A 12,815-nucleotide genomic window follows, 5' to 3' on the forward strand; every position below is an offset into this window, starting at 1 on the left:
GACGTTTGTCAACCTGGGTAGGACCTGCAGTCCCTCCAGCTGGCGGCCCACGTGACCTGGCCTGGCCACGTGGCCACCCCCTTGGCCGAAGGCTCTTCCCCTCCAGCCCATCGTGCTGTCTTCCTAGTTTAAAGGGAGAAACACTTGCGCTCCACTGTTGTATGGTTCTTGTAGGGGTTCTTGGTCACAGCCCAGGAGAGATTCCTTCCCTTTGGCAGCCCAGGTTAAACCTTTGGTTCTTTTGAAGAAGTGAACAAGAGACTCACCTATTAATGATGAAGGTTTGCAAAGAGGCGTCTTAACTTTTTCCTGAGGATAATAGCTAATCAGATATCACCTGCCCAAATTCTCATTCCTTAGTCCTCAGCTGGGAGCCTTCTTTCTTCTGTGTCAAAATTCCTAAAAAGGAGACCCCTCCTCACACCTGCTGTCCCAGGAGAGGCAGACAAGAGGGTTCTGAGCAGACTGAAGTCCCCGGGGCATCCCAGGGCCCCGTTTTCCAAGGAGTACGGCGGCCAAGAGAAGGTTGACTGGGACGATACCCAGGTTCCACCTTGGCCATCCCCTTGAGGACCAGGCAGGGGCTTCCCGGGAGGTGTCTCCGTGGGAGCCCGGCGTTCTCTCTCAGGCAGAGTGAGGTCGGTGTCACTACAGGGTGGGTCCCCCCGACTGCTGGCCAGGCCTCACAGGGAACTCTAGAGAGAGTTCCCAGCCCGCCTCTGCAGAGACACAGGGATTCTCACGCAGGTGGCTGAGAATCAGACTTCATAGGGGGCTCCCTCTCGGCCTCTTGGGGACCTTGCTGTCTCTGAGCCCCTGACCTGGACCCTTTCTGGGCCCCCCAGAGTGACATCATACACAACCCTGGTTCACAGCCTGGGACTTCCTGGCTCGAATGTCAAGGCTGAGAGATGCACAGGGGCGGCGTGCAGCCCGAGCTCCCAAGTGGCCCGGAAGGACATCCAGGCCCGAGCCCACCTGCCTTCAGACCTCGGCTTTACTGCATGTGCTGGTGGGTCATCTTTACCGCCAGCATTTCTTTGTGCAATGATCTGGATATTTTGTTACCTCTCATTCTTCATAAGACAAGAGAATACAGTGAAAGGAAAGAGCTCACCGTAAGGATAAGACTCAGAGATTTTTGTCAATGTGTATCTTGGGGCTTAAGAGGGACGTCAGGGTTCTAGGAAGGCCAGATCTCTTTGAACAGATGAATTGTGGGTTGGTTCAATCATGAAAGGAAAGAGCAAAATGGAGCCTTTCATCGCAATAGCCTCTGAGATCACCTTGTGTCTCAGAGGCCACATCTGAGTGGTGACCTTTGTGACCGTGGCTTCTCCCCTGTGTAACCGGCCAGTCTGTGGCTCAGTTCCACGGAGGACTTTGGGGTGCGCTGAGCCCTGCTGGGGAACTGAGCGAGGCCGTGCGGCTCTGGCCCTTGCGTGGCCTCGGATCGGAGTCTTTGGCAGCTTTGGGGCCACCAACCAGCCAGCACCCTGGGGAGTTTCAGCACTCCCCACTTTTTCTTGACCGTCCAAGTCTTTGTGAATGTAATGGCCACCATCAAGGTACTCTTCTTGTAAGTGGACAGCGTTCTTCTCATTTACAAGGTCTGGGAGGGACCACCTGACCTGCTCCCAAGGCCGAGAGATGGGGCCGACCTGGTGAAGGTCTAGGCCTCAGGCACCCACCTGCCATCCTCCATCCCGGTGGGTGAGTGGCGGTAGCCCTGGTGAGGGCCGCAGAACTTTCTGCAGAACGCCGAGCAGCCCCCTGGCCCCCTGCGCGAGCACCAGCCAGTGCCTTGCTGCTGAGCAGCCACAGAAACTGGCCGAGTTAATTAATTAAGGGGAACGATACATCCTTGACCTCTTTTTATGGGTTGAGCATACTCTGTTCCATGCCCTCTGTCTACACTGCATCAGCCAGTTTTGCTTGTTTTTCCCATGAGGGGAGCTGCGGGACCCGCTCCCAGCACTTTTAGATCCGTCGGCAGATTTCACTGTCCTGGGAGCCGTGCAGGGTCTGATGTTCTGTGGTCATTTTTGTTTCCTGGACCGCCCCGGGCAGGTTTCCGGCAGGCCTTGGTTACCTCCCTCCCTCCCTCCTTCCCTTCCATTGGTTCCTTTATTCTTTCGTTCAGTGAGCACTTAGGAATACCAGGAGGCTTGGTAAGTTGTGGCGAGGCAGGCCAGGTCCTTTGTGAGGCACTTGGCGTCGCACGCAAGAAGCAGGCCGGCGGTTAGCGAGGGTGAGAGCCACGTTGGGGGGCGGGGGTGGGTTCAGGGTTCCAGCGAAGCCGGCGGGGAAGAGACCAGCCCCTCTGCCCAGCTCTGCCGGGGACTGACACCCTGGGGATGCGAGACCCTGGCCTCAGGGTGGGCTGAGTCGTTTTAAATAAAGATGCCAGAGGTGGGTGGCGACATGAGGGAGGGGGAGGGGGGGTTTTCAGAGCAGCCGCTGGCGGTCGGGGTGACGGGGAGAGAGGTGGTCTCCCCCTTCAGTGTCAAGTGAGGAGAATCCAAATGATCGTGTCCTCTTCTGTTTACAGAGCCTTATTAGAAAGTGCTTTCCTATCCTTTACCTTTCTCGTAACTCTGAGAGGCAGGAATTCTTTTGGCTAAACCCTTGGCCAGGAACCTGAGCATCAGGAAGGTTAAGTCACACCCCTGCTGTCCCTGGGAGAACGTGCCCTCTGCCTTCGCGTGCTGTTGGCCCGCAGAGGCCCCAGGGGTCCCTGGCAGGTTGGTGTGAGCCCACCGGGGCCCCGAGGGTTCCGTGCCAGCCACGGGGATGGGAGCTGGCGCTCTCCCCTTCCAGCTGAGCTGCTCCCTGCCAGTCCCAGACCCTCGAAGACGTGTGGGGTTACCGCGGGTCCCGAGGGCCCTGGCTGCACAGCCGGAGCTCGGTGTCCAGGCATCTGGCTGGGCTTGGGGTGATCACGGAGCTCACACCCCAGCCCCTAGGACCGGGTCCGTGTGGGCCCCGTCCAGCCCGCCCACCCACTCTGGGCACCCCCCGTGGCGAACGCTGTCCTCTCCTGCTTGTCCAGGGCCCCGTTGAGGCCCCTCTGAGTCCCCTGCTTTCTTTGCAGGATCACGTCCTTCTCGCCGAGTGACCACAGGAGGGGCGCAGGACCCGGCTTGCGGGCCGACCTGGGGAGGCCAGAGGCCGGGCGATCGGGTGATCAGTGCAGCTCGGGGAGGGACCCTCCCGTGGGCTCCCCGTTGACCAAGAGTGACGCCCGCCTTTCTCCGCTGCAGGTCACGGAGGAAGTTCACAGGCTGCTGCGGCGGGGCTGCTACCGCTTCGTGTGCCGAGGCAAAGTCAGCGTCAAGGGCAAGGGCGAGATGCTGACGTACTTCCTGGAAGGCAGGACCGACGGAAGCGGCTCCCAAAACAGGTCCATGAACTCAGAGCGGAAAATGTGTCCTTACGGGAGAGCCGGCCTCCAGACCAGAATGGCCGCGGGCCACCCCCCGGTGCCCCCTGCGGCCGGCCTCCCAGTCAGAGCCGGGCCGGGGGCTCTGCAGGGCTCGGGGCTTGCCCCCTGCCCCCCAGGCCACCACCTGCCCCCCGGAGCAGCTGGGAAGGAGGCTTAGCGGAGCCCACGCGGGCCGCTGGGGGCACAGGGCACAAATGCTCGGGGCGTTGGCGGCCTCGGGGCTCCCGCAGGGACCAGCCCGGCCAGCAGAGCAGAGCCGGGAACCAGTGGCCGGGCTGGGGAAGGGGGACCATCCAGGCATGACCCGAAGCAGCTGGGCAGTGACTCGGGCGAGGGGAGAGCCCAGACTGCGCAGACGCCGAGGCTTTAGCAGTGTCTTTGTTTGCCCCATCCTCTCCTCGGTGGCCGAGGGAGGCTGGCCAGGTCAGCTGTGGACGTCGGGACCGTCAGGACGTCCACCAGGGCCGCGGGCTACGGCGAGAGCCTTGGAGGTCTAGCTGGTAGCGTGGCTGGGGTGCCCAGCTCGTGTGTGCCCTGAGGCGGATCGGTATCAGCCCAGCTGTGGGTCCCGTGAGGGCAGCTCCAGCCCTGGGCGGTGGCCTGCAGAGCCCAGAGTAAGAGTCAGGACTCTCTTGGCCAGAGCCAGAGCTGGGCAGGCCTTAGGTGGACGGTTTGGGAAGAACTAAGAAGCCCCTGTCCCACTGCATGGATGCTGGTGGCCGCTGGCTTTCTTCAAGATTGGGTTTTTGCTAAGAGCCAGAGGCAGGTCTTCTGGAATTCTTGGGGGACCCTGCAGCCACATCTCTGTGACCAGCATAGTTCCTGTTCCACCTGTGCGCTCTCCACCTGCCCTGCTGAGCACGTTGGCTCCTATAAAACCTGGACGTTCCCTTTTCTGCCCACGTCACTGTGTTTGTTCAAAGGAGAGAAGGTGGTCGGTGTCATTTCTTACCTCTCTGCCATGGCATCTTGGGTTCCCGTATGCTGAACAACAGCGCAAGGCTTTGTTGATTTTGAAAACAAGTGAACCTCACAGCCATGAGAAAGCTTCCTGGATGGAAGGCGTTTCTCTGGCAGAACCAGTCCCCGGGACGTGGAGATTTGGAGTTAGTTTATGACTCTCAGTACAGATGTCCCTGCTCCGGTTTGCAGGGAGAGTGACTGCAAGTAATTCTGTGCCAGTCTGGGAATCGCTTACCTAGGCATCTCTGCGGTTGCCATGGAGATGAAGAATGCGGCCCTGCTGCGATGGGCTGCTGGGTGTGGGCAGGGATCCGGGAGGGCAGGTGGGAAGAGACTGGCCAGAAATAGCTGGACGTGGAGACCTCAGCTCTCGACTGCAGGGAGGAGGGCAGCTTGAGACTGGAGGGAACGGTTCTGGGCAGGCAAGTCAGTAGGGGGATGGCCGTGCAGAGACCCGGGCTCCAAGAGCAGCCCGGAGGGTTCTGTGGGTGGCAGGGGAGCCCCGCTCGGCAGAGTCAGCAGGCCTGGGGGTCGCATTCCTCACTGCTCTCCCTGGGGGTCCCGACTTTTCAGAATTGGGAAAGGGGCTCACTCTGGACTGAGCCCCATGGGGGTGGCTAGTGGTGTCCCCCGGGCTGCCTCCGTTGTGGGTGTTTGACTCGTGGCTGTGTGGGTGTAGCTGACAGGGCCGGCCACTTAGCCCATGTGGACGGGCCGGTGACAGAGGCAGGCCGGTGGACGGTCTTGCCTCAGACGTGCCCTGGGTGAGGAGCTGAATTTCCTCCCCCCTCCCCCCCTCACAGACAGGGCGCAAACTGAGTCGTCTCCAGAGCCCAGTGAGCACACGGCCCGTGCAGGTGTGGACGTCTGCGTCCAGCTGTGGGACTGAGGCCCTGGCCAGGGCCCTGCTGCCCCCCTGCTCCTCATGGACGAGCTACCACCCCAGGGCAGGGCAGGAGCGGGGTGGACAGCACAGGGGATCATGACCCTGCGAATATGCTCTGTCACATGGCAAAGGGGGCTTTGCAGAGGGAATTCAGGGCTTGGGGCAGAAGCTGAGGAGAGGATCCTGGGCCATCTGAGTTAACTCAGCGTGACCAGTGTGACCACGTGGCCCCCTAGAAGTAGACAGGGCGGCCAGGGCAGTCGGGAAGGTTCGAAGCACGAGGTTACTGTTTAAAGATGAGGGGCCGCAGCCGGTCGAAGGTGAGGACGCCCCAGCCGTCAGCCAGTGAGGAAGCGGGTTGTCGATCCCACAGCTACAGGCGCTGAATTCACATCACCCTGAGCGAGGTGGACCCAGAGCCCCGGGATGAGAGCCCAGACTCGCTGTGCTGGGACCTCAGGTCCACAGAGCCGCGGGACCCCCCCCCCACCGCCCAGGTGTGTTGGCAAAGCCACGGAACGCGTGGCCAGCTGTCACCGCAGCCGCGGGCAGCCATCGGGGCCTCGGCTGTTCTGAGACGGCGAGGTCTCCCCTTCGATGAGCAGAACCTCCTTCATCATCAGCAGTTCCAAACCCTACCTGCTTCCTGTGGGCATAGGGGCCGTGTTCAGCCATAATGTTCCTTGGGGTTTGGTCAATGACTTCCTTTTTATTTGTGAGAAGACTGTATGATATTGCCTTATTTATTTTTAACCTTGTACAGTATTCATGTACAAATGTTAGAGCCTTCCAAGTAGGATTCTCTCTAAATTATTTCTTTTAAGATGCTCTGTAAATAGCGCACCGGTCTGCCTATTCCATTCTGACCAAAATGAAGGTAAGCCCGACACCCCGTGTGAACAGCACACTTTAGCCGATGCGTGAGGTTCCGAGTGCATCGCCCCTGCTTGGCCAGGCTGCTGCTGCCCTTTGGAATGACCCCATCCATGTGTCCCCTCGAGACCCTCGCATGCCTCTTGTGCCTGACCTCGGTAGATTAGAACGCAGCCCCGAACTGCCAGACGCTTCCACGGCCCCTGACCCTGGGCCGGTCCACTCCAAGGTCTGTGTCCTGCAGGGTGGACCCATATGCCCCCCAGACCCGGCCGCCCCGAGCCTGCCGTGTTTATCCGACTCCAAAGCCACCAGGGCTTCCGATACCTTCTGTCACTAGAAGCAATAACTCTAAACTGTAGAGACGGGTCTGGTCCAAAGCAGATTGGTGATTCAGAGACAAGCCATGTGTACAAGTTTCCCCAAGTTGAAGGGCACACTGTTGGGGGGCTGACACCCCCGAATCCGGGCTGATGCACAGGCTTGGACAGGATCTGGCCAGCCTTCGGGGACACCTCGCTTTGTCTCCCCCCGATAGGAACACTGCACCGTCGTCCCAGTAGCGACCTAGATATAATATTTGAATCCTCGCCTTGACCTGCCACTCGGGAAGGAAGGGCTGGGTTGGCCTGTCAGCCGTGTCTAGGCTTCCTCCCTGGCAAGTGGACCCGCCCCATTTCCAGGGTGTGCCCGCGCCCGCCCTCCTGCACAGCGTGTTCTGTGATCCCCTGAGTCTCGGGATCCTGCTGGTCTCGCCCCACCCGGCAGGCCCTGCCCGGGACACCCACGCATGACTCGTAAGGCAAGCGCTGCCTAAGTGTGTGGGCACCGCGCGGGAGATGCAGGTTCACACGCGTGTGCCCCGCGTCGAGCAGTTCTCTTACCGGGGTATCACACACCTGCTGTCACACTTGTCCTTCTGGAGTGTGCAGACCTATCGGTTGTGGCTAACTAGCCCCCCGGAAACTGACTTGCCCTTGGTTTTGTAACGGCTTCAATTAAAAACAACAACAAAAATAACCCCCAAATCCAAACTCCATAGAGGCAATTGGTTTCAAGGTATTTGCTTTGGCGAAGTGAGTGAGGGGTGAGCTGTGTCTGACTTGCGGGTGGAGGACACGACCGTATCCCTGGGCCCCCATGTCCCCCCCCGCCGCAGCTGCAGTGTGCTTTGAAAGTTGGAAGTCTGTGCTAGCCGTTTCCCCGTTTCAGTCAATACTCCCGGTTCTGTAGTGGGTGATGAAAGACGTGCCGTTTCTTCATACAGCGTCCTGGGTCTGCATCTGCCTTCACGGGACCTTAGGCTGGGGGTGGGTCTCAATCAGATTCAAGGTCTGCTGGGGGCTGCGCTGCCAGGCCCAGAGGTCGGCAGGCGGGGCTGGGGGCCCACGCCTGGGTGTTGGGAGGCCAGTCGCGGTGGCTCGGGCCTCCACACTGAGTTTGGGAGACAGCAAGGAGATGGGCTTTACCCGAGGGACTCTGCTGACACAGGGCGCATTGTCCCATGACATGCGTCATGAGCAAAGGCCAGGCCAGGTGCCCAAGGGTTGGCCAGGTGGGCCGTGCGGGGAGCGGAGCTGTGCGTTTCCCCAGGGTGGATTCAGGCGCTTGGGGCTGGTGTCCGAGGCCTGCGTGAGTGACCACCCCGGGAGTGCTGCCGGGCAGTTGTCCCCCAACCCCCGGTCCCCCAAAGCGGGAGGACGTCCTGGATCCTGACAGCCAGGAGCCACAGGCAGGCCCCGTGCCTGGGAGACAGTGTGGGTGGGAGAGTAGGATGCAGTGGGCACCCCGGTGGCCAGGGCTGGGGTAGGCATGGCCGGCAGGGTGGCCAGTCAAGCCAACTGTGGACCCAGCCGCTGGAACCCGACCTAGATTTCAGTCTCGGGTCAGGGGCCGTGCGGGTGCGCCCCAGACAGCCGGCACACAGGGGAGCTCCTGGGGACCCCTCACCTCCAAGAAGCCACAGGAGGCTTTGGAAAGGATTCGGGGAGTTTTCCTTTGTCTCCTGTCTGTGCACGAACGTACTGGAGACAGGTCCTGTGGTGGGGTGAGGAAACCTGTCTTCTCCACTGTCCATTTCGTAACATCAACAGACCCAGTTTCAGGTGCCCCATGTGGGGCTAGACCTCCCTAAACAACTCGACTTTACGGCAGTGGAGCAGACATTCGTATTCCTGAATTTCCCTGAAAATATAACACATCTGTTCACTAAGATAAAAAATAGCTTTTCTGCCCGAAGCCACGCTTAATCCAAGTTTGTGTGTTTGTGTGTGTGTTGTGTTTGCATGGCATGGCGTAAGCAAAATTAAAATCAATTATTTGTTCCTAGGATTAGGACGGATTCATATAAGAAACAAATTAACTAGGGATACAGACAGATGGCTGCCCCCCAGGGCATCGGGGGAAACCGCGCCTGAGTGCCCCGACCCAGCTCTATTTCCCCTAGAAATCCTGACCTTAAAAGGAGTGAGGGCGGGGGCAGCAGCTTCTGGGCCAGACACAGAGGCGGCCTTGACCCCCGCCGGCCGGACACAGAGGCGGCCTTGACCCCCGCCGGCCGGACACAGAGGCGGCCTTGACCCCCACCGGCGTCCACGTGGTGCCTGGGCCTCCATCTACGAGCACTAGAGAACCACTAGGGAACAAGAAGGTCTTCTTTCCTCCCTCCCCTCCTTCCTGGAATCTCTCCGCAGTGTCAGTACCAAGTCCAGGGATGTCAAGGCACTGACCTGATCCCATTCTCTGTTGTTTGTGTGGTCGTTTTATTTCCGTTGTGTTTGGGGTTCCGGTGTTCCCTGAGGCCTGCGGGGAGTGCCGCAGGTGGGTGTTCGGTGCAGGAATTCTGGAGGGAGGAGTCGGCAGGCCCCCCCCACCCCGCCCCGCTCCCTCCCAGGTCCCCGGGGAGCCGCTTGCAGGCCCGGCTTCAGTCTCTGGGCTGTGCCGTGGGAAGAGAAAACAATAGACAGGTGGTCTTTCGGGGTTGTGGGTGACCACTGGCTGGACAAACACCTTGGGAATCGGAAAACCGACCCCAGCGGCAGCCCCCTGGTCTCCCGTGATGACAGCAAGCTCAGTTTCTGCAGCCCTTGATGGTGACTATCCATGTAGTTATAATTCTCCATTCCTTTGTGAAGTTCCCGCACTTCTCTGGATTCAGTGTGTCCTACACTAATAAGCACCGGGAAAGGCCAGGTCGCTCTGCTGTGTAGTTAAACTACGTCTCTGGTGGACTTTTCGTGTGACCACAAACTAAGGAAGTGATCGTGACTAAGACCCACATCCAGCTCGGCAGCTGACAGTACACCTTTCCTGTGCTTCTCCCGCCCCCTTGCCTCCAAACATTCCGCAGAGGGAGGCGTGGTTATGCTCCCCTTGTTGTCGACGAGGAATCTGAGGCTCAGAGAGGTTACAGACTTGGACAAAGTCACACAGCATGAGTGGCAGGACCAGGAGCCATCCTGTTCCCATGCATTCCAAGCCCCTGGTTTTCCATTCTATTCGGCACCTCGTAACTAACTGAAGGCGGCAGAGCTGGGCTGGTTTTGATGGAGCCCTTAGCTCACGTGCACACAAGTAGAGGTGGTGCCTGGCTGGCTGGGTCTGAGCAGCCACGCGGGTCCCCGGGCAGCGGGTTTGCCCCACAGCCCATCCCTTGGATGTGCCCGGGCACAGAGCTGTCCTCAGCTGGGCCTCACGTTGGGACGGTAAACAGCGCCTGTCCTCTCGGCTAAGCCCTGCCTCTGCTTTAACAGCTGATCCCTAGCAGAGACTTAACAATGTGGGGCCTGAAGGATCGCTGCCTTGTCTTGTCACCCTTTCTATCCTAGAACTATGTCCCGTAGCACTATCTGCCATCGTGTCTTAGAAAACACAGACTCTCCCTCAGTGAGGACAGTTGTCCTGTCTCTTTCTGTAAGGCCTCTCTGACATCAGCCAGGGGGAGACCCGGGGCCCCCGGATGCCCCCAAACTGCACACGCTTCTCCACTTAACAAGGAGCCAACCCAGTCCCCAGCTCCTGGTCGGAATCCTCCGATGTCCTCGTCACGCTATGGCGTGGTGTAGGCGGTCAGTGTTCCTTCCCGGGGACCAGAGGACGTCCAACAGCAGGGTTCACCGAGAATGCACATAAGGTGAGACAGGGACCACGACGGATGGTGAAGGATTGGCAGCCACCCGAGCACAGGCGTCCCCGCCTCTCCCAGGCCCTGGCTCCCGTGGTTCCTGGCAGCTCATCTTCAGATGGGTTGGATTCCAAAACAGCTGGCGGTCACATCTTGAGACCTGACGTTTAAGCAGAGAGGAATTCCTAGACTAACCCTGAGAGCTCTGTCCACCTCTTGGGCTTGGTGGACGCGTGCAGGGCAGCCATCCAGAGAGCTGTGTCTGAGGCTCTCGCTCCCTGCGGTGGGTAGCGGGCCCACCAGCATCCAGAACTTGTTTCTTGACTCCCACCAGCAGCCCGCACGCGACCCCAGGCCCAGACACGAAGCACGTGTCTCAGGGGACTGTTCCCACATTCTGGGAATCCCGAGGAAGCCACCAGGACCTCTTGCACAGGCCGGGGGGGGGCGGGGCGGGCCGGCACTCCCCAGGCATCAGCCCCAGAGAGGCACACAGTTTTGCCTTCATCCCTGTTGAAAGTGTGGCCGCGTGAGCCATTTGCACTCAGCATTGCATGCCGTGAAATTCCTAATCGTGTGAAACTTAGTTTGGATTCCGAAACACGCAGCATGTGCAAAGGGGCAGGCCCAGGCCACCACGGGTTGTCTGCCGGCTGGCTGCAGAGCGTCCCGTCACAGCAGATCCTGGACCCTGAGCCCGTGTGGCCCCTGCACTCCTTCTGCAGTGTCTCCCCTCGGCCCGAACTACCCCCCCCCAACCTCTCCTTCACACTGATTGCACCCCACCTTGCACAAGCGGAGATAACGTACCGATTACCACCCTCTCTTAGCAGCAGATTCCACTCTCGTTTAAGGTAAACCCAAAGCCCACTCTTGGATTTTCTTTACTCACTGAGAAGGGTTGTGTGAACCCCTCGGCCCTCCTCTGTCCCTCCAGGGAGCACAGAGCGGGCCGGGGTGACACGTTCTCCTGCTGCCGGTAGAGCTCACAGAGGATGCTTCTTTAGACGTGGAAACGAGATGTCTGTACCAGAAGGACAACAACTCAATATCACTGGGTAACTTCTCATGATAGATTTGTATAATCAATACGGGTCTATTTTTACGTCCACTGAACACTGTAGACTACCTACCAGTCTTTTCCAAGACTGTTAAATTGAGACAAGTAATTGAATAATTTGTCCTATTTTTATTTTGAAAAAAAAAAAAAAAACAGTGAACGGACTGAAATGTTAAATGTGAATGTACATTTCTTAATTGCAACTTTTCTACTGAGTGTTTGCACTATACTTTCTGGAATCTTATTTAACAAAAATAAAGGGAAAAAAATTGCTTGACTAAACTCCGTGGCCATTTTAATTGAAAAACAAACGGTTGTGTGGATGTTTTAAAGACCACGGGACACGTTCTGTAATTGTCTAAAATGCTGTCACCCTGTCCTTCCTCGGGGCCCTGGCGTGGGCCCTGCCCCTCCGACGAGCAGCCCCATTACGTGACAGGTGGGCGCAGTGGATGGACACGCGTCGGCTCTTTTGGATTTCCACACCTAAACGTGAGAATCCTGGGAAGAGAAGTGTGTAGTATTTGCAATTCCCCATGACTAGTCTCTCTCTGACTAACGAGTGTCCTCCTGCTCTTTTAATCTTTTATAAAAGAACAGGGAAAAATCTTGCCTGCCTGAAATGAAGTACGAAAGTTGGGGTTCAGTCTCACTATTGACCAGCTGTGCACCCCTGCAGACCTAGTGAGTGGAGGGGCTCTGGGGTCCTGGGCCACTTGAGCAGGTGGGAATGGCCACCTCCAGGCAGAGGCCACAGTGAAACAGCACAACCCAGGGCTGCTGGGCACAGAGTTTCATGGAGTGGGTGACGTCTGTCATTGTGATTTAGGGGAAAAAAATCCATCGCAGCCCTGAGTGGAGCATGGTCCCTAACTGTGGCAGATGCTGGATCTCAGGCATCCTCAGAGAATGTCAGTGGATGCCCCTGACCACACCCTGGCCCTCCCTGAGAGCAGGTTAAGTTGTATCCCTGCCCTGGACCAGCAAAGCTTCCCGCTGGACGAGCCGGTGGGTGGTGTGAAGAGCGGCCGGGAGAGGAGCGCGGTCACCACGGAGAGCTGAGATCCGCGGGCGGGAGGCTGGCCGAGAGAAGCCGTGGAAGCCATGGGCAGAGGCGGGCGCAGGAGAAAGGGCAGGAGGAGAGGTGGGGTGCGCGGGCTTGGGGCTCTGGAAGTGCCCAGATGTCTGGCGGGTTCTGTGCTCTGCGGGCGCGCGGGGGGGCACCTAGTAATGGAAGCCAGGAGCCTGGATGTGCTTGAGCTGTAATGGCCACGCTGCGAGCTCCAAGTTGCTGCTGGTGAAGAGAAATTATTCACTGGACACTTGTTAAAATGGCAGGGAAGAGTTTATTCAAGGCTAGTAGAAAAGTGGGGAGAGATTGGACTCCACTCTGGATACAGCAAAGACAGCTGAGGATTCTCGGCCACCGGGCAGAGGGGCTCAGTGGATAGAGAGTTACTGAGAG

The 12,815-nt window shown here is 58.5% G+C and overlaps 1 protein-coding gene across 1 annotated transcript in view; it reads left to right on the forward strand.

Annotated features, from left to right (window-relative positions):
- ADCY1 (adenylate cyclase 1) overlaps positions 1–3,602 on the forward strand; it is a 137,438-nt gene extending 133,836 nt beyond the window's left edge. The window contains exon 20 of the mRNA XM_007109833.2: positions 3,264–3,602. Coding sequence (XP_007109895.2) covers positions 3,264–3,602 — 339 coding nt within the window. The remainder of the gene's footprint in view (positions 1–3,263) is intronic.
- The last annotated feature ends 9,213 nt before the right edge of the window (positions 3,603–12,815 follow it).

This window comes from Physeter macrocephalus, chromosome 5 (assembly GCF_002837175.3).
Source record: "Physeter macrocephalus isolate SW-GA chromosome 5, ASM283717v5, whole genome shotgun sequence".
Lineage (NCBI taxonomy): Eukaryota > Metazoa > Chordata > Mammalia > Artiodactyla > Physeteridae > Physeter > Physeter macrocephalus.